Below are 22068 nucleotides of genomic sequence, written 5' to 3' on the forward strand. Positions count from 1 at the left end.
TTTGATAAAAATTGAAGCATTTGAGGAATTTGAATATTATGATTTACTACTATGTTCATTGACTTGGTTTCAATGTTCATGAGATTGCAAAGCTAGCACTAGGTCCAATGCTACCTATTTCATAGCCTTGTGGAAATGTGTCGTAAGTCAATACCGTTAATGTAACCAAGCTGTGTAAATAGGTGTCAATCTGCATTTAAGAAATGTAGCTATGGATATCCAGTAATAAACCCACATAGGGAGTGTGTCATGAAGAGGCCTTAACGCAATTTCACTTGCTAGATCTACACCAGCCAATCAGATGCAAGTATTTCAGTACCTTATAACAGTTTGATTTAAAGCCTCTTGATCAGTTACTTCATGAAAGTGGAAACACTCCACAGGGCGCAAGGTGGCAATTTGAATTGAAGTAATGAAGGCATACCTGGTATTTTGGGAGATAAAATCTGTGATTAGACCAGATTTAAAAGCCATGTTATAAGTTAGTTTTCATTGTGGGAGTGCATTGGTTTGCTGCAACCCAGGACCCAGAGTTATGAAGAGAACTAGAAACAACAGTGATCTAATGTCACAGTGAAATTGCGATCCTATCCGATTCAGAAATATTCATTGACCTGAGTTTCAGGCATTGTTGTCATGTGATATCAAACCTTCGGAGGAATTGTGTGGAATATCAAGTCCATTACATGATTTTTTTTAGTAGTTTCTTCCCCCTTACGTGATACCTGTTCTTGAATAAGCACCCAAATAATATGGAATTTTCCATAAAAGCATGATAAAAATAGGTCTTTGAAGCTATTAAAACATTCATGAAATGAATTTTATTAATAAATGCAATATTTTCCTCAATATTCTTGGTGTTTTAGAAAGATTTTTAATCGAAATCATACTTGGAGGATATTTGGATATTTGTATAAATATACTGTGTATAACACAATGTGCCTGTTTGTACAAAATGTATAAGTTTGTTGTCCAAGATCTGTGTATAAGATCTTTTGTGTAAGATCATGTGCAAAGTATGCAAGTTTGTCGTATAAGATCTATGTGTTTGCGAAGGATCATTGAACAAAATGTATAAGTTTCTTGTACATGATGACTGTATAAAGATCTTATGTGAGAACATTGGACGTGATGTCAAGTTTGTTGTACCAGTTCTTTGTAAAGACCTCTGTGTAAGGTCTTTGTTCAAAATGCACAACTTTGTTGTACAAGATCTTTGTATTATGTGCGAGATATTGAAATATTTGTATTAGATCAAAGCACCATCCCATCTATCTTCCATCCTACTTGCAAATAAAAGACAAGTCCACCCCAACAAAAACTTGATTTGAATAAAAAGAGAAAAATTCAACACGCATTTATAACACTGAAAATTTCATCAAAATCCGATCTAAAATAAGAAAGTTATGGCATTTTAAAGTTTCGCTTATTTTCAACAAAATAGTTATATGAACGAGCCAGTGACAATCCAAATGAGAGAGTTGATGACATCACTCACTATTTCTTTTGTATTTTATTATATGAAATATGAAATATTTTTATTTTTTCGTCATTGTCATGTGAAATGAAGTTTCATTCCTCCCTGAACAAGTGGAATTGCATTATTTTAACATTTTGTGCTTCAGGCAAAGAGGTCCTAATCGTCAAATTCGTAAAAATTGAAATATTTTATCATTAAAACAATAAAAACAAAAGATATAGTGAGTGAGAGACATCATCGACTGTCTCATTTGGATGTAACTGGCTCGTTCATATAACTATTTTGTTGAAAATAAGCAAAACTTTGAAATGTCATAACTTTCTTATTTTACATCCGATTTTGATGAAATTTTCAGCATTGTGCTTGTCTGATTTTTCTCTATTGATTCAAATCAACATTTTTCTGAGGTGGACTTGACCTTTAAATTGTTACTACATTTAGCTATATGGTACTACGACTACTAGTATTGCATTTATGTTATGCATTACTTACAAAAAAAAAGAACTAGGCGAGCCAAATGTGTTTCTCAATCATGTCTCATTACACCAGCTAAAGCATGAATGTGCAAAAAAGAATTGTTCTTATTGACCAAAACTCATATTCAACTCACACCTTGACCATTTCTAAAGATTTAATCGAGTTAATTTTGAATACAGTTGTTGTGTAAAATGACAAAATCACAGAAATGATGACACTTTATATTCCAGTCCGAGAGTTTTGTTTGCATAGCTTACAATAAATTAATTAGTTAAATCTTGATTCCACCTTAAGTTGTCGAGAAGATAATATGTCGATGGATAAACTTCTCATATAGTTATCAAATTTCCAAATGAATGATGAATTGAATTGAATTGACATACAGCCTTTTTAACTGAGAGGTATAATGGTTCACTTCAGTCTTTTAGATAATTTTTTAAACTAAGTATATAAGACATACCTACGAAGACGGCATTCTAGTAAATGAAAATGTTGAAATATAAGGTTCATGTACATGTAAATCAATTTTCTTTCTAGGGTCAAGAATAACGCTAGTTCCGTAATTGACATGCAATTTACTTTTAGACAAGTCATTAATGTTACAACTAAATCATGTTTTTAAATACGCAAATATTCAAAATATTTTCTTACAGACATTTTGACGAATTCAATATTTATTGAAATAGAATGTGGTTGAAATTGTATTTTTATTTGCACAATGTTTTCTGAAACCATGGTACAATAAATTGCGATTTTATCTATTACCCTCAATCAATAATCCATGTGTTATTTTGCAGTATTTGCACACTTCAACTTTTCATCTTTTGCATATTCCTCCAAAAAACTTTCAATTTCTACCTTGTTTTCATACATCGAGTTTTCTTTTTTTATGTTAATTCTTCTTCATTATTATCGCCCTCATCTTCTTTATCCCCACTCTCTCTCTCTCTCTCTCTCTCTCTCTCACCTACACCCATCCCTCTCCGTTCTTCCACACACATACGTACCGCATACATTCGTAATTCCAAAGCTTTGTTTTTCCGAAGGTTCGGATATTCCGAAGGTTCGTTTTTCCGAAGGTCCGTATTTCCGAAGGTTCGTATTTCCGAAGGTTCGTTAATCCGAAAACGAAATAAGGTTTGTTGTTCCGAAGGTTCGTTAGTCCGAAAACTAAACACCAAACTTTTAACCTCTGTGTATGAATTACACTATCCATGCAGTCTCAACCATCTCACAACCCCCCCCCCCCCTTCGTTCTCCAGGCTGACCCAATACAACCTGGCCTAAAAATCGTCTTTTGAGAGCCATGGTGAAATGGACAGGGCATTCCAATAATTGATATTTTTAGCAAACATATCGGCATTTGTTATAAATCTGACTTTTCCATTTTTTTTGTTTTCAAAATTCAGTGAAATCGAACAAATGCACAACTGATTATTTCAACAAAAAACAATGGTAAGGTACACATTTTTATATCTTGCTTGGGACACTGCAATAAATCAATTTTCCTGACAAGGCGTATAGATCCCAAATTTACCGTGGCGGCCACATTGCCAAAAAAATGCCAAAATTGACCCAAAAGAAACCTCGGGAAGGGGCAAGGGCGCCCTCGCCCCTGAATCAAAACGCAATTTTGGATGTCAGTTTCGAAATGCAAGTTAGTTTATTAAATCACAGAGGAATCGAGTACAACAAACTCAAGATCTTTTGACAAAATATGATGACTGTTCCATTGTTATACATGTACAAACAAATTTATACAAAACATAGCGATAACTAAAATATGCAAAGTGGCGTTCTCAGAGTCCGTGTAAGTTTTGAAAGTATGATAACATTATGTGAACCATATGAATCGACCAAGAAAGTAGTGGGTATGTGCCGCGGGCGAGACAAAAAACTGGGGCCTTGCTTGGAGCGGGCTTATTGTAAAAAGGAGGGTCCTCGGAACGGGCTTCGGAACGACAAACGGTTGTGAAAACGGGGGTCCTTGGAACGGGTCGCCTGCGTGTGATTGCGTATTCGTCCCTATGGAACGGGCATACGTGCATGCAGCTAGCCCGGCGCCGGGTGCGCTAGCGCAGATGCGATGGTCGGACAGCGCTCTGCGGCCGCTTTTCACCAAAATTGCGGCTCATTGTAGCAGATGAATATGGCTGGAACGTCGTAACGGAAAATATGCGAAGCTTTGGAGCGGATTTCTTCTTTTCTTTTCTCGATAAGAAGAAAATGCTATGCTTTGGAGCGGCTTTCTTTAGCTTTTTCTCAATAAGACAAAAATGCTATGCCTTAATTGGAACGGAAATTTGAGTGTAAAAATGGGGGTCCCCTCCGCGGCACATACCCACTATGCATTTATACTGAGTGCCCCTCCCCCCCCCCCCGGTGGGTGGTGAAGTCAGGAGGTTACTTTATAGGATGATCATTAGGCCTATCAGGGTAAATAGCTTATGAAAATAAATGCTTGAAATATCAATGAGCATGGTACTATGACGGTACACGTGTGTCAGTATAAAATGAAGCTTACAAAGAATTCTTCCTAAATTTATATTTATATACTTTCAGGCAGTTTCCTCTTAGCAGCATAGTATGAGGACATAGCTGCCCCAACCGAGCCGCCGGTTACACACAGAGCACCAATGATCTTCCATGCATTTGGAGTTACATCAAAGAAAGCATAATCCAAGATGAATGCGATACTAATGCCTGTGGTCGTAATAACGGCAACGACTGCAGCATTTTCCGTCTGAAGCGCAAAAGTAATGGCTGTGATTTGAAGGTAGCTCATGATGCATGTTGCTAGGAGCAAGAGACGATCGTGTCCACAGCGCGGGATGGACCAGTCGTTGAGGGCGGTCTCTAGTAAGACGCATCCAAGGGCTCACGGGCCTAATTACTAGTGGTAGGCCATAGATATTCATTCGAGCCAACCCATTGCTATTTTTTTTATTTTGATATGGCTGATTGACAAAGTGTATGCATATGATTGTACATCTAACACTGATTCTATTTTTGGTAATTACTGAACTTCCTTTTCCCTAATTGGGAAGAAATATCACCAATTTTGGACTATATTTTGACTGGCGGAAGGATTAGGGCCATTTTGCTGTTTGAGTTGATGAATCTGCTCCCCCCGACGGTGTCTTCAAACACGCCAATTTATTTTTGAAATGAGCCGGTCGAGGGACCCTTTTCTGGTCAGATATGGATTGCCAGATATAAATCCTATCCACTGGTAGTAAACATTCGACCCCCGAATTTCATCCTTATTTTTTATGAATTTTTTAAAGTGCCAATTTAACACATGAGTCTATGGGGAATGAATTAGGCCTGTGAGACCTATATATAACCTGGCATAGCCTATTACATGGGGAATTCCTTAGTGGACGAAATACCTGCCCAACTCTTCAGTAGCAGATTATTTTTACTAGTAGACATGTTTCAATCATCAAGAGGTCCAAAAACTGAACTTCATGGCTATACAAGGCTACATAGGGGGTACTACAGGTAACAAGTTGTTATTAGTAACTAACTCTGTGTTTGTGTACCTAGGTCCTAGGGCCAGGCTAGGCTGTGTAGGCCGTGCGTGGGACTTGCTAGCATGTTGTCGTGTGTTTTTGTATACCGACAAGCGCTGCTGTAAATCGTGTATTGCACCCATCACGAGATAAAGTACACATTAGATAGGCCTTGCATCAATTGTGCTTGTGAAATTGGTTCATGGGGAAGGGAATGAGAAGAGAAAACTTTAGAATTTGGCTGAAGAGTGGTGGATTCAAGAGGGAGGGGGGGTAGAGAAAAAGCATAGTTAGTATGTGGGGGGGCTGAGAATGAGTTCTACATACTGCTATCTTGTTCAACTTTTACTGACTTCTAGCCAGACTAGCCCCCATCCATTTAGAATACAAGCCATCTAACCCCCTGTCTCTTTCTCTTACACCCTGGCTTGGGCCCTTGTCATAGGAAGATGTGAATTTATAGTATGCTTGTATGTTGATTCTCATTTCTTTTTATTGTTATCTAATTAAACTCATGTGAATCTGGTATTTATATTGTGGGCAGATCTTGAATCCAGATATGCACACTATTCATATCTACAATTTGCATTATAGGATTTGGGCCCTACATTGCATCCATTGTTGAGCTACATATAGGCATGTAGGATGTGTGTAAAGCCATAGGGCACTACACATTAGGAATAACATTAGAAATGGTCATTACATAACACATCTGTATATTTCATGCATTTCTTTGTGATAAAGTGAGTGTACAGATGTTGAAGAAAAGCCAGGAAGGTAAATTAAAAAGAAACCTTCATGTGCCATACAATACAGGTCTCACGGGCCTAATTACTAGTGGTAGGCCATAGATATTCATTCGAGCCAACCCATTGCTATTTTTTTTATTTTGATATGGCTGATTGACAAAGTGTATGCATATGATTGTACATCTAACACTGATTCTATTTTTGGTAATTACTGAACTTCCTTTTCCCTAATTGGGAAGAAATATCACCAATTTTGGACTATATTTTGACTGGCGGAAGGATTAGGGCCATTTTGCTGTTTGAGTTGATGAATCTGCTCCCCCCGACGGTGTCTTCAAACACGCCAATTTATTTTTGAAATGAGCCGGTCGAGGGACCCTTTTCTGGTCAGATATGGATTGCCAGATATAAATCCTATCCATTGGTAGTAAACATTCGACCCCCGAATTTCATCCTTATTTTTTATGAATTTTTTAAAGTGCCAATTTAACACATGAGTCTATGGGGAATGAATTAGGCCTGTGAGACCCATCCAAATAGGCTGATGCAGCCGTACGTAAAAGTAATAAATTGTGCGGTCATCTTGAAGGGGGCAAGCAAGCGGAGTGAGAGAAAGGTCAGAGATATAGCAATCGCAGCAAAAAATGCTGCGAGTATGCCGAGCAACGACTGGTCACTGATATTTTCAGGGAGGCCCCCAAAGATAGGTGTTGGCTGAACAACAAGCAAAACACCGACCATACTGGCGCAACATGATAAAGTCATTATGATGGAACAATTCTCCTTCAAACAGATGCATGCCAGGATACAGGTTATGAAGCTAGATCCCTCTATGATATATCTGGCAGTGGAAACATCGAGTCGTTGGAAGGCATAGTACGAGTTTAGTACACATGACATGCCGGAAACTCCCCTGAGAATTAGGAATCCCCAAGCTTTCCGTGGCAGAGAACGCGACATATTATGTTGCCGTAAGATGTTTGGTGCCGTGAAGAGGACGAGTGTTAACGAGCGACAAAGTGTAATTTGATTAGGGGATACCCCACCAGACATGAGCTTACACGCCAGAGCAATGAGGGACAGAAGGATTGCACTCAGCAGCGCCCAGAGGGTCCCCCTCCGTTGGACAACCAGCTTACAGATTCTTTCCCATACGCGTTTCTCTGGCTCTCTTTCGGGGTACCCTGCAGATAATGTGCCACAAATAGAATCCTGTTGTGTCTGATCGAGGCCTACGTGGAACTTGGCCCTCATACCATCATCTTGTGGAAGACTCGTTCGGGACATCTTTTAAGTTCGAGTGACTTCATCAACATGTTTTCTTGTGGACCTCAAGTTTCATTTGCAGGAACTCGTGACACATTCCAAACGGTTTACCACCTCTGCCTTTAGGACCAGTTCGCGAACGAGGCCAAGTCCGAAGTTCAGCAGCTATTATTGACCTGAGCAGTCAAAACTTTATTGTACAAATTTCATTATCTCTTCTGGGCGCACAGTACTTTAGTTTATTTGTTAGCTCCAGTGTGTACGAATATTTAAGTTACTCAGAAGAATTCCGTATTCACACTGATATATCCTAGTCTGCTATGCAGACTCTGAATGGCCCGTATGGTGGGATCTTAGCGCGCGCTGATACCAGTTTGCCAAGCAAACCAGCCTGAAAGGGCGAGCGAAGCGAGCCATCTGCAGCCACAGTAGACCTATAGTCTGCTATGCAGGCTCTTTGAATCAGCTGTGGTACACACACTGCAGATGTGGGTCTACATTTTGTAGACTAGCTATATCCCTTGCTGTTAGTAGTCTGAATGGTCTCAGTATGCTAAACCACCCCAGTGGGGAAACTGAAATCGCTGTACTTTTTCCACACAAAAGCAGTTTTTCACTTAATATCTTTTCTCCTTCCCCTCACTCTCCTCGAATCCTCTTTCATGATCATCCCTGCTACCGGCCCCTTCCCCCCACCCCCCCTCTCTCTCTCCCCCCTCACGCGCACCCGTTACCTGTCTCTATCAATACATGTTATACCATATTTCTTTATACCATGTTTACTGTTTTTCCAAAATACACAATAAACAAGTCGACCTTCCTATCACGTTGGCTACATATACCCAACGCCCGGGGGGGCCACTTACATTGACGAGTGGATACCATGCGTGACCAAAAAAACACGTAAAAAGGATGTCCTTTTCACGATAGGGCACGTTACGTACGTAACGTGATAAGGGTGTCAAAAACACATGAATAATGAAAAAAGGGTATCTATTTCGATAGGAAAATTACGTGTTTAGGGTCGAATTTGCGGGGATGATAAAACAAAATTTAAATGTTTTATAAAGGATGTCCCTTTTGCCCGAACACTTCGTGTTTAGAGTCCGATTTGCGCGAGGTGTAGAAGGTGGGGTCGTACTAAACCAAATAAGGTAAGCCGACGACCGAAGGACCCGTAACAATAAAACATTCCTGTACTTGTTTAGGGGTTCATTTCAGGGAATATTTGCCAAGAGTAACGTTTTGTTTCCAATACTTGTTAAGGGTAGGGTTTCACACGCCAATACTTGTTAAGGGGTGCATTTTCAGAATATGGAAATTACGTGTTTAGGGTGCTTTTCGAGACCCCATGGTCGCGCATGGTATCCACTCGTGAATGGAAGTGGCCCCCCCCCCCCCCCCCGGACCCAGCGTCAAGAAGGTCGACCTGTTTATTGTGTATTTAACTCGCCCTTTTGAATACATGTATATTCAAAAGGGCGAGTTTATGGCATAATACGTTGGATCTGGACAACTGGCTTGTTGGCAATGCGATGTCGTACCACGTACCGTTGTAACGTTGATCGCGATATCGCACCGGAGGGGGGGGGGGGGTAGTCAAATGTATTGCTATATACACATGCGTGACTAAATTATTTCCAAACACCCCCTAAACGAGTTTTTCTTTTTGTGAAAAATAACCGCCAAAACAAGTTTATTCGCTGACTTAATTCATTTACATGTTGTCCCCTACGTACAAGTTGTCTCCAGAATATGACTCCAGGGGGGGGGGAACATACCCTAAACAATATTTGGTTAGTCTTAGAAAAAGATTTGGAAAAAAAAACATACCCTAAATACGTTTGACCCCGAGATTGACCATTGACTGGTCTTTCAAAACCACCCTTTAAAAAATGTGAATTTTATACCCTTAACCATGTTAACGAGTGCACGCGCGGCCCGCGTCCAAAACTGAAAAAAAACCTATATAAACGCGTTTTTTTTTTTTGGGGGGGGGTCACGCATAATTATGTACAGCAATATATTTGACTGCCTCCCCCCCCCCTCCCCCGATTGATGAAGAACGTTCATGCAATAATATACAACCGGAATAAGCATACACCCATCGTTTGTAATACAAGTATTAAAATGAGGTGGATTTTAATTTGGACATTAATTTTGTATTAATTATTTGTCAGATATTGTAAACTGTTCTGATAAAGAGGTCAGTGACAGGATTAAGTGGAAAGGACCAGGATAAAGGATTGCAGATGCGATGAGACTGCAATGGCGATATTGGTCAGTTTTCATATCCTTTAAACAAATTTCTATTTTGATCGTTTGCCAAATGTTAAAAACGTAAAAATTGGGTGCTTTTATTGTAACGACGTTTGAGCGACCTTGCAGCGTCAGAAAAACGTATAACTACGATGGACAATCGCGGCGTTGTAAACATTGCATGGCTAAATAATTATGTATGTGCTTACACTTCTATCGGCCAGTGTTATAGGCATGAGCGAAAATCCCAGGGGGACGCGTCCCCCCTACCAGAAATAGTAGGGGGACACAATATCAAATGTCCCCCTACTATTTTGGGTATTTTATGATGGAGACAAATACATCATTCACAATCGAAATAATACATGTATTTTGGACTAAATGACGTTACATTTTGGGTGAAAACCTTTTTTTGGGGGGGGGTTAATGGGTGAAAGCCCTTTTTTGTCCCCCCCCCTACCTTTGGGGACAGATTTCCGCTCATGGTTACAGGGGACCTTTAATTAATGGTTCACCAGCGTTGGAACAGCTTTTCTAGACTAGCCTTGTTGCTAGTTGACGTTGGGCCAATGTTGTAAACCTTGTTTGACACGATGTATTCACGCCATATCTATCTGAATGAGATGTTTAATCAATTTCTGTAATTGGTCCGTCATTGCAGTCTAAAGAAAATAAAGAGCAGACCCATAGGCATGCTGAGACTATCTGACGTGCTTTTGTCGAAACAACTCGCAAAATTGAACAAAACAAACCTCAAACTTACAAAATGGGAATCTAGAAGGATCATATGGTGCAAACAAAAAAACAACTTGTAGTTTGCTTGGCCTTATTTTTTGTGCATCAAATAAACGTGTCAACCTTTTTTTTATTGATCCAACAAGTGGACTATTATAATATATCATGAATATTCGAAATGCATGTATTGATAAATTCATAGAGGAACCCCAAAGTAAAACAAACCTAAGATCACGGACGGAACAAAGTATAGCAAAATGTTTGTTTTGTCAGGGTATACAGTTCCAATATACAGATCAATATACCCTGTGTCTCAAAAAAAAAGTAACACTTTTGAAATGGTTGCCAAATTGAAAAAATGTCAATATGTATGAAAAGCTAAAGGACCAACCTTTCATATGAAATGAAAAAAATGAAGAAAAAAATCATGCTTCGATGAACAGGGTTCACTTAAGTTAGAGGTATGAAAATGGGCCTGCGCAGGATTTTTCCTTCCAATTTTGGACAGGTATAGCATACAAAATAAATTTGATATGAGATATTCATGATCGATGGATTAAGAGTTAAAAGGATGGTTTGAATACCAGTCCTTTCTCTCTGTCATTTATCAATCCCCAAACACCACCCATGCCACACACACACACACACACACACACCAACTTCCACTCCCATCTTAATGTATCATTGATCTGGTAGATGTGAACAGGATGAAGGAAGAATTGGAAAATGTTTAATTGAAATATTCAAAATCATAATCGACATGCAACCCAAGGTGACGGTGTGGGCCGGTCTCACTGGCAGAGGGGACATCATCGGGCCTGTCTTCTTTGACAACAATGTCAGCAGTGAAGCCTATCTCCAGATGATCGATGGACATGTTGTACCTGCCCTCAATACAGTTGCAAGCTATCGCCGTGGCAGGAATGGACGGTTCCGACGCGTATGGTGGGCGTAAGATGGGGCACCTTGCCATCGCTCCAGGGATGTCACAGAGCTCCTCACCCAGCTCTTCGGTGATCGAGTGATTTCCCTCAACCGCGAAGTTGAATGGCCTCCACGTTCACCTGACATGACGCCTCTCGACTTCTTGTGGGATGGCTCAAGGCCAAGGTCTACACCACACCTCCCGACACACTGGATGATATCAAGGAGAAAATCACCCATGAGATTGATGTCCTTCGTCAGGACAGAGCCACAGTCAGGAGAGCTGTTCATGAACATCTTTAAAAAAAAAAAAGATTTAACTTGTTTTTGTCATGTCTGCCCTAATGTGTGTGTGTGTGCCCGCGCGGGCGTGTGTGTGTGTGTGCGTGTGTGTGGTTTGTGTGCGTGTGATAATTGGTTTGAGCAATTAATTGCTTGATGGAATTAATGTTTCAGTGATTTATCGATTGATTTCATTGATCAAAATGAGTGACTGGTTAATAATTTGATTATTAATGGAAAAAAAATGATCCACCAAACTTTCAGAAGAAAAGTGATAAAAAAGGAAGGAGTAGGTGAGAGGATAGGAAGAAGGTTGTATGTGTGTGTGTGGGAGGGGGAGGACAGTGGGTTGCGTAATGTTAATTATGATTTGGAATATTTCAATTTAGCCAATTCCCATTCATCCTTAATCCCGTTCACATCTACCAGATCAATGATACAATAAGATGGGAGTGGAAGTGTGTGTGCGTGTGTGTGTGTGGGGGGGGGGGGGGTTGGGCGGTGGTGTTTCGGGATTGATAAATAACAGAGAAAAAGGAATGGTATTCAAGGTATTCAAAATATCCTGTTGATCCATCGATCATGAATATCTCATATCGACCTTATTTTGTAAGCTACAAGTAACTTACCTGTCCAAAATTGGAAGGAAAAATCCTGCGCAGGCACATTTTCATACCTCTAACTTAAGTGAACACTGTTCATCGAAGCATGATTTTTTTTCCAATTTTTCATATCATATGAAAGGTTGGTCCTTCAGCTTTCTATACATATCGACATTTCTTCATAAAATTACATATGCTCAATTTGGCAACCATTTCAAAAGTGTTACGTTTTTTTGTTAGACATACGGTATTGATATACAAGAGAACCATTGTCCTGAAACAAAGTGAGCTCAAAGTCAATGTAAATTTTGAAAGTTGAAACTTGAAAATGTAGGAATTAACATACAACATGGCCCTATACGAACAAACACATGAACATTTGAGAGAAGTCACATATATTTCGACAGAAGTATGAACTTAACGAACTTAATAGTTAAAAATTATATATATATATATAATAGTTGTATTCCTTCACCTATACCGGTTGTTATAACAAGGCAAAGGAAACCAAAGTCTCTGGTTTCAAGAGAAATCAATTGTGATAATCTTAAGGCAGTCCCTATTGTATGTAGCTCTGTAGTACAATCCAATAATAATGTATGTCTATGGAATGCACATTCTATTCGTAACAAATCAACCGAGATAACAGAGTATGTACAAGAAAATGATGTTGATATGCTGTTTATTACCGAAACATGGTTAAGTGAAACAGATTATGTAGTGATTGGGGAGTGTACACCACCAGGTTATACATTCATAAGTTATCCCAGAATCTCTAGTACTCGAGGAGGTGGTATCGGCGTATTGTTCAAAACATCATTAAAAATGAAGAAGAAGAATGATGTATTCGTTTCTTCAACTTTTGAATTTGCCCATATTACAGATATCTCAGGCTCAGTTCATTTTATTGTTGTGTACAGACCCCCTCCTTCAACCGTGAACATGTTATCTTTGTCAGATTTCCTTGCAGAATTTGATGAATTTATCACAGAAACTTCTCTGATTCCAGGAAAGTTAATAATAATGGGCGATTTTAATGTACATTGGGAAAATGCATTAAAGAATGATGTTAAACACATTATGAATACTGTGAGCGCTGCTGGGCTGGTACAGCATGTCCAGGGCCCGACCCATATCCAAGGTCACACCTTAGATCTTATTTTTACTCGTGATGATGCTTTCTTATTTGATTGTCATACGCTAGAAATGTGTTCATCAGACCATTACATGATTCATTTCTCCTTAAGAAAGGAGAAGCCCAATCCTAGTTTGATTACAGAGACCTTGCGCAATTATCGCAAGTTAGACAAAGTAAGGTTCATGAATGCATTGGAGGAATTAGTATCGTTAAGACCACATGATCATGATTGTGATGCACTTTTTAATTGGTATAGTGTTGAAATCACTAAAATTTTGGATGATCATGCACCACCCAAAACAAGAACATGTGCTCCAAAGTCGCGCTCTCCCTGGTTCAATGAGTCTACACTTGTTGCCCGCCAGCACCGCCGTCAAGCGGAAAGAAAATGGCGCAAAACAAGGCTAGATTCGGACCGAAAACTATTTTTGGAGCAAAATGATAATCTTAACAAGGTTATTAGTGTAGCTAAAGTGAATTACTTCCAAGAGAAATTGAGTTCTTGTGATAGTAAGGAAGTTTATCGTATTATTTATTCTCTTTTGAATAAGAAGTCTGGTCATCTACCTATACATGACTCAGCATATACTTTGAGCTCACAATTTTCTCAATTTTTTGTGGAAAAGATAAGGAAGATTAGAGAAGAAATTGACGCTCTGAATGTTGTCCCTGACACTAGGTTTATTGATTCAGTTGACGAAACTATTCCTCTCTTTGAAAGTTTTCAATCATATACTCAATCTGATGTGTCCAAGCTTATTATGAATTTCACTAACACATCCTGTATGTTAGATCCAATTCCGACATGGCTTCTAAGAGATAATCTTGTTCAGTTATTGCCATTAATCACCGACATAATTAATAACTCTTTATCTACAGGTAGTTTCCCTTTAGGAGCACATTCATCAATTGTTAGACCACTGTTGAAAAAGCCGAACTTGGATAAAAATGAACTTTCAAACTACAGACCAGTTTCTAATCTCTCCTTCCTTGCTAAACTCATTGAAAAAGCAGCTTGTTCACAACTAGTTCAACACATCGAAAGCAATAATATGTTTGATTCTGTTCAATCTGCTTACAGGTCGCATCATAGCACAGAGTCGGCATTGGTTAAAGTTAAAAATGATATCATGTTTTCCCTTGACTGTAACAGAGTTGTTTTGATCGCACTTCTAGATTTATCTGCTGCTTTCGACACGATCGACCACAAAATTCTTTTATCTCGTCTTTACAGCAGAATAGGTGTGAGATCTACAGCTCTGTCATGGTTTGAGTCGTACCTCACAGGATGGTCCTCCAGAGTTAACATTACTGGTAAACTATCCAAACCCACTAACCTTGATTTTGGTCTTCCGCAAGGTTCGGTAGCAGGCCCTATCGGGTATTCCATATACATCCTACCAGTTGGTAATATTATTACACATCATTGTATCAACTACCATCTTTATGCCGATGACACCCAATTGTATATTTCATTTAATCCGAAAATCCCAGGAGATTTAGTTGTCGCTCTGTTTCGACTTCAGAACTGTATCTCAGATATTAGAAACTGGATGACAGTTAATAAATTGAAGTTGAATGACTCAAAAACAGAATTCTTCATAGCGGCCTCTCCACACAGTCTACGCAATCTGCCAGATCTGAAGTTAACAGTCGGCGATATATCCATAAGCCCTTCAGTTACTGTTAAAAATCTTGGTGTAATTTTTGATAGAGAAATGTCAATGGTTGACCGTGTTTCTCAAATATGCACTACTGTAACTTTTCATTTAAGGAATATTTCTCGAATAAGAAGATATATTACTCAATCTGCCTGTAACAATGCAATTCGTTCTCTAGTTCTGTCCCGTTTAGATTACTGCAATGGTCTTCTCTCTAACATTCCTGTTACTCAAGTAGATCGCATTCAAAGGCTTCAAAATTGGGCAGCTCGAATAATTTATCAAGTAACAAGATTTCACTTCTCTAAACCACTCCTTGAATCGTTACACTGGCTTCCCATACGACATCGTATAGTTTTTAAGTTACTTTTGTTAGTTTTTAAGTCTCTCAATAAGCAGGCACCTTTATATCTGCGTGATTGTTTGACCCTATACACCCCTCGCAGGAATGTACGAGCCTCCAGTGACCCATTCCGTCTCACATATAAAATCACTAAGAAACTGGCTGGAGATAGGACTTTTACCATAACCGCTTCAAAATATTGGAATCGCTTACCTTTTACTCTTAGACAATCACCATCTGTTCCTTCATTTAAAAAGGGACTTAAAACCTTTCTTTTTTCCAATCCAGATTTTTAGGATTGTACGTTTTCATTTGTATAGTTGTAATAATCTCCTTTTCTTCTTGTAAGCGCTTTGGGCCATTCTGGGAAAAGCGCAGTATATAAATAATAATAATAATAATAATAATAATAATATATATATATATATATATATATATATATATATATATATATATATATATATATATATATATATATATATATATATATATATATATATATATATATATATATATATATATATATATATATATATATTGCATTAATTCATGAGTTTCGTTCCAATTGCGGCTTATAGCACACTTTCTACCCGTAAATTTAATGTATTTTTTTTCGTTTCATTTCACAAATATGTATATATACAGTGCATCCTAGAAAAGTCAAATGATTTATAAAATTTCATTTACATAATCATATAATGCAATTATTTTTCTTTATTTTGATACCTAATATAAAACGAACTCTTCACGCATTATTGAGCAAGACGAGTTTGAAATTTTAATGTCAATACCAGGTTGCGCAGAAAAATTGTACAAGACTGGTTCGTGATACGACGACCGTGCATATTTGACGATTGGCTCATAAGCATTTATTTTGTATGCTTTGTTAAGCTTCTCTCACTGAGCTCTGAAATGAGAGTGGATACAGACTTACACGTAATTTCTGCGCAAATCGTTTAATCTGATATGCCTCAATATTTATTGTTTGTAATCTGCCATGCGTGAACGATTTGCTCAGCTGGTGGTTTCAAATGAGAGATGAGATCCCACTCTTGCCACGAGTATCAAATTTATAGTAAAAACATATTTCAAAATTGTGAAATTTATCTCTGAAAACGGGTTTCCTTTTTTTGTGGAACGCACAAAAATATATATATATATATATATAGGACTTCACCCGTCCGTTGTAAAATTGCCGTTTAGTTCACTTCAAATTCCCACCGCTAAGGATCATCGGGTTAAAATGAAAAGACGTTTAATATGTACAACACAGAGAAAAAAAGATGAATGAGTACATACAAAGGCAAAACATATAGCTTTACAAGATATAATAATAATAATTAGACCATTTATATAGCGCAGTCACTATGTAAATATACTCTACTGCGCTGTAGTGTAACAGAGCTCCCAACAATATCACCTAGTATTGTAATATTTGAAATTTATCGTTGGTATGTAGGCACTACATATACCGTTACAAAAAATTTGTGCACTCTAATCTAGTTATGTGCCATTCTCCCATGATGGACCTAAGAAAATCGTGAATGTCAGTGTAAATACATTTCTTCCTTTTAGTCGCACATTTTTGATGAATTGAAATATCAGTTCTTAATGCAAGTAGAACCTTTACTTCAGTTGGTGTACTGGTATGACGGAGGATTTTTTTTATAAACATACTGTGATTTTACATCTGATATGTCTTTAGATTCCTGTATGCAGTTCGTATCCCACTAGCTGCTCCCAGCATTTGATAACAAGTTATATAGTTTACAGCAGCAAACGATAATAGATGGGGCAGAGATTGTAGCGAATTGTGCGTCAGGGTGCATCAGTAAATATATCTTGGGTTGAATATGGTCGCCGGCTAACAAACTGTGGGTATTAAAGTGGTGGCAGATTCACCCAAACTCAAAATCCTCTTGTACTTTCAGAAAGTCTTCTCTTGGCTGCATAGTACGACGACATGGTTGCACCAATGGAACTACCCATTACACACAGAGCACCAATCACCTTGAAAGCATTTGGGATAACATCATAGAAGGCGTAATCCATGACAAAGGTGGCAAAAACTGCTGTTGTCGCAACGACGGCCACAACTGCAGCACTTTCCGTCTGGAGTGCAAGAGTGAGGGTTGTGAGCTGAAAGTAGCCAATGATGCAGGTAGCTAAGAGTATCTGACGTTCATATCCACAGCTGGGGATGGACCAGTCGTTGAGGACGGTCTCCAGTAAAGCACATCCCAAGAAACCGATGCAGCCGTATGTAAAATTAATTTGTTGCGCATTTATCTTGTAGGGAGCAAGTAAGCGGAGTAAGAGGTATATAAGAGCAACGCCCATCGAAGCGGAAAATGCAGCAATTAATCCGAGAGGCGAGTTACCATTGCTGCTCTCCAGAAGACCCCCAAAGATTTTTGGAGGTTGAACAACGAGGAATACACCAACCACACTGAAGCAACAAGACAAAGTTATTGTAATGGAACAATTCTCCTTTAAACAGACGCATGCCAAGATAAAAGTGATAAGGGTCGAGCCCTGTCTGATGCATTTAGCGGTTGATATATCAAGTCGTTGGACAGCGGAGTTAAAGCTTATGCCCGTTACCGTACCCACCATTCCCCTGGCAATTACGATACCCCAAGCTTTCAGAGGCAAGGAGAACGACACTCGCTGCCTTAAGAGATTTGGTGCCGTGAAGAGTACGAGTGTGAACGAGCGGTAGAGTACAATCTGATTGGGAGATACCTTGCCTGATAGGAGCTTGATGGTCAAACCAAGAAACCCAGTCAGGATTGCGTGTGACAGCGCCCAGAAGATTCCCCTCCGTTGGATCACAACCTTACATATTCTAGTCCAAATGCGTTCTTCTGTCTGTCTTTGAGTACAACTCTTAGACGATTCCTCATTACTAGAGCAAAGACGATCGCTATCAACGCCTTTCTTCTCTTCGCACCAAGTAGGATCTTCTGCCTCTGGTTTGGCCATTGCAGTTTCCTTCAGGAATTATCTATCCGATTTATACTTTCTAGATTTACTCTCACTCAGCTCCATTTATCATTGATAAGCTTCTCGACCCCGGCTTTACTTCCAGCATGTCCAGTAAACAGTGATCCGGTTGTTCCGTTCAGAAATTATCTATCCGATTTATACTTTCTATTACATATATATTATTGACTGGCAAATCGATCTTTAGTACCGGCCGGTATATTTGTTTGCTCAAACCTTTTCTAACCTCCTACGCCAAGGTTAAAGTCCAACGGCTATCATAGGCCATGGCCGATGTTGGTGTACTTTTAGGTAATAGCATAATAGACGAATTAGACGAAGTGCATGTTATTTTTTTCATGAAATCAGAAGTAAATTAAACTGTGACGTTACTGATCTTGCTAGCTTATAGAATAGAAAATTTCCTTGGGAAAATTACACAGTGACTTTACTGATTTTTTTTCGTGCCCTAGCTGACAGAATAGAAAACAACACGGCTTTGCTGTTGAAAATAGTAGTAGTCTTCATATCGAGCCTCCTCTCACGTTCCTTTTCTCGTAACTTCTCTTTGCGACCTTGGAATCTTTAATACAAATTTGTCAGGCATTCAATGCTTGAAAAGTGATATTTTTGTTTTAAAGGGATGGTCCGGGCTGAAAGTTTGTATAGCTTGATAAATAGAGTAGAATTCACTAAGCAAAATGCCGAAAATTTCCTCAAAATCGGATAACGAATAACAATGAATTTGAAATTTTAGCAATATTTTGTGAAAACAGTCGTCATAAATATTCATTAGGTGGACTGATGATGTCACATCTCCACTTGTTCTTTTGTATTTAAATTATATGAAATGAGGTTTATTCAATTTTTTTCCTCCAAGAACTAGAAAACTTGGATTGACAAATGATTTAGTGCATTAGATATTTATTGCTACAACGTATCTCATTATAAAGGAGACATATTATTCACACAAATATGAAATAATGAAAAAAATATGATTTTATGTAATAAGATAACAAAACGGAAAGTGGAGATGTGACATCACCAGCCCACCTAATGAATTTTCATAACGACTTTTTTTTTTTACAAAATATTGCTAAACTTAAATCTTCAATAACTTTATTATTTGTGAACCGATTTTGATGAAAATTTGGGCATGTTGCTCAGTGAATTCTACTCTATTTATTAAGATATAAATATTTTCAGCCCGGACCATCCCTTTAAGTTGTAGGTGGTCATTATCGATCAGTTGGTTGAAGAGCACAAGATTGCTTAGCAAAATACCTTTCCATTTAAAGTAGGTTTTGGTGCTACGTGCAAGAAAGACTGGGTCATAATTTGATCATAAATTGGATCATACAGAAAATATGAATGGTGGACATATAGTGGTATCGAAACCCGGAGGGGGGGGGGCAGTCAAATATATTGCTGTACACACGCGTGATCAAATTATTTCCAAACACCGCCTAAACGATTGTTTTCTGTGTGTGCAAAATAACCCCTTAAAGGGGAAGTTCACCCTGAAGAAAACTTTGTTGTAAAAATAGCAGAAAAAATAGTAAAAAATATTGGTGAAGGTTTGAGGAAAATCCGTTAAAGGGTAAGAAAGTTATTAGAGTTCAAAATTTTGGATTTGTGACGTCATAAACGAGCAGCTACCCCATGTGTTATGTAATATAAAATGTATGAATTTCAAATTTTGTATGGTTCCTGATGACTTAATTTTGTTTTCATTTCATGATCGGATGTGAAATGATTTGTCTATTGATATACGAAAGTTACAGTGAAAACCATTTTCAATTCTCTGAGAAAATGACATTTCATTGATTTTTTACCATTCGCTATGAAGGAATGCTGCTCGCATATGACGTCACAAATCAAATAATTGAATTTCTAATAACTTTTTAATTATTTGATGAATTTTTCTCAAACATTCGGCAATATTTTTTATCATTTTTTCTGCTATTTTTACAATAAACTTTTTGTCTGGGTGAACTTCCCCTTTAAACAAGATTTTCGCGGGCTTTATTTATACAATATGGCCCTTAAGCAAGTTGTCACCAAAATATTACCTCGGCGGAAAAGCTTGGGGCAAAACCTTGGGAAAACATATCCTAAACACGTTTCGCTACTCTTTAGAAAAATATATTTTGGGGGAAATATATACCTTGAATACGTTTGACCCCGCGATAAGCCCTATAGGCCCTACACAAAAAGTGCGAGGGCGAAACTCAAGTATTTTTTTTTCATATTTCATTTTCAGGACCAGGCTTGTCCTGAAAATTTAACATTCTGGGCAATCTTTGTGATCATGAACAAGATGCGTATGTAATGAGATAATTACTGCAAACGCCAAGCGCGAGCAGAAATTTTTAATGTTCTAGCATTACCGGAAAGGGACCTGCTAAGGACTGTTTACAGCTACCAAGAATACGGTACATATTACAATAATGGAAGCGCGAGCTAAAACTTTTTGACATTCCGACCTTAAAAATGGACATTTCAAGCACTTCTTGTAATCATAAAACGCATAGGTATGTAACTAAACAATCGATGCGAGGGGAAGAAAATTGAGATTTTAGACCTAAAAGCGAGGCACTCTATTTATTTTGTAAATCATGAATAGGATATGGCTAATTGGGTATCAATCATAATGCCAGCGTGAAGCGCGAACAGACAATGATATTCTGACTCTGAAACTAGATAATTTAAGCATAATTTTAATAAAGAACATGCAGGCTATCTCAATAAGCATGCGTGCGCATGTTTTATATTTTAATCTAGAACGGGACCTAGAATCTGGGCATTCCAAATACATTTTTTTATCATGAAGATCAATAATGCAAACGCGAGCTGAAAACATTTGATATTGCGATCTGAAAAAGGTCAATTTAAACACTATTTCAAGACTGATTAGGAAATTGTAAAGTGGATGCGAGCACTAGCGGATGTTTTTTTTAAATATTATTTTAACAAAGGGCCGGGACATTCTAAGGGCGTTTTGTCATCATATGAAAATGATGACTATCTTCCCATTATTCCTAAGCTTGTCGGTATTCCATTCTGAAAAGACCCAATTTAGTTATTAGGAATTCATGAAAATTTTATTTTCATTGATTAATAAATTCCGAGTGATAATGTCACACTTCTGCCTGATCATCTCAATTTCGTGTAAAAAGGCTTAGCAATAAACAAGGCACCTAAGGGAAACAAGTGGAATGCCTCTGGCCGTCTCACCTGCATCACGCGGTTCAATATAGCATCAGTGCTGACTTTGAAAACTACTCTAACTCGCACAAGATGTTCAGTGATACATGGTTACTTTTATGTCCACTTTTTATGAACTAGACCAATAAACTTACAGAGATATGATGGTTATTCAACAAAAAAACCCAACATGGCCAAAGTTCATTGACCTTACATGACCTTTGACCTTGATCATGTGACTTGAAACTCGCACAGGATGTTCAGTGATACTTGATTACTCTTATTTCCAAGAACATGAATCAGATCCATAAACTTTCAAAGTTATGATGGTAATTCAACAGATACACCCAATTCGGCCAAAGTTCATTGACTTTTGACCTTGGTCATGTGACATGAAATGCGCACAGATGTTCAGTGATACTTGATTACTCTAATGTCCAAGTTT

At 38.2% G+C, this 22068-nt stretch overlaps 2 protein-coding genes across 2 annotated transcripts; both read right to left on the reverse strand.

Annotated features, from left to right (window-relative positions):
- Positions 1-4295: 4295 nt before the first annotated feature.
- Positions 4296-8160, reverse strand: LOC121429036 (solute carrier family 35 member G1-like). The gene is made up of 3 exons (XM_041625933.1): positions 6750-8160; positions 5305-5314; positions 4296-4834 (listed from the first exon to the last, which is right to left on the reverse strand). Exons 1-3 carry the CDS (start codon positions 7506-7508, stop codon positions 4506-4508), a joined length of 1098 nt encoding a protein of 365 aa, XP_041481867.1. The 5' UTR covers positions 7509-8160; the 3' UTR covers positions 4296-4505.
- An 8736-nt stretch (positions 8161-16896) lies between these two features.
- On the reverse strand, positions 16897-18648 carry LOC121429209 (solute carrier family 35 member G1-like). The gene has a single exon (XM_041626168.1). The coding sequence runs from the start codon at positions 18414-18416 to the stop codon at positions 17340-17342; it is 1077 nt and encodes a 358-aa protein (XP_041482102.1). The 5' UTR covers positions 18417-18648; the 3' UTR covers positions 16897-17339.
- Between the last annotated feature and the right edge of the window lie 3420 nt (positions 18649-22068).

The sequence above is a fragment of the Lytechinus variegatus genome, chromosome 15 (genome assembly GCF_018143015.1).
Source record: "Lytechinus variegatus isolate NC3 chromosome 15, Lvar_3.0, whole genome shotgun sequence".
NCBI lineage: Eukaryota > Metazoa > Echinodermata > Echinoidea > Temnopleuroida > Toxopneustidae > Lytechinus > Lytechinus variegatus.

Bases quoted from the DNA above. Each gene is read 5' to 3' on its own strand.
- LOC121429036 (XM_041625933.1), bottom strand. From the start codon at position 7,508: ATGTCCCGAACGAGTCTTCCACAAGATGATGGTATGAGGGCCAAGTTC.
- LOC121429209 (XM_041626168.1), bottom strand. From the start codon at position 18,416: ATGGCCAAACCAGAGGCAGAAGATCCTACTTGGTGCGAAGAGAAGAAA.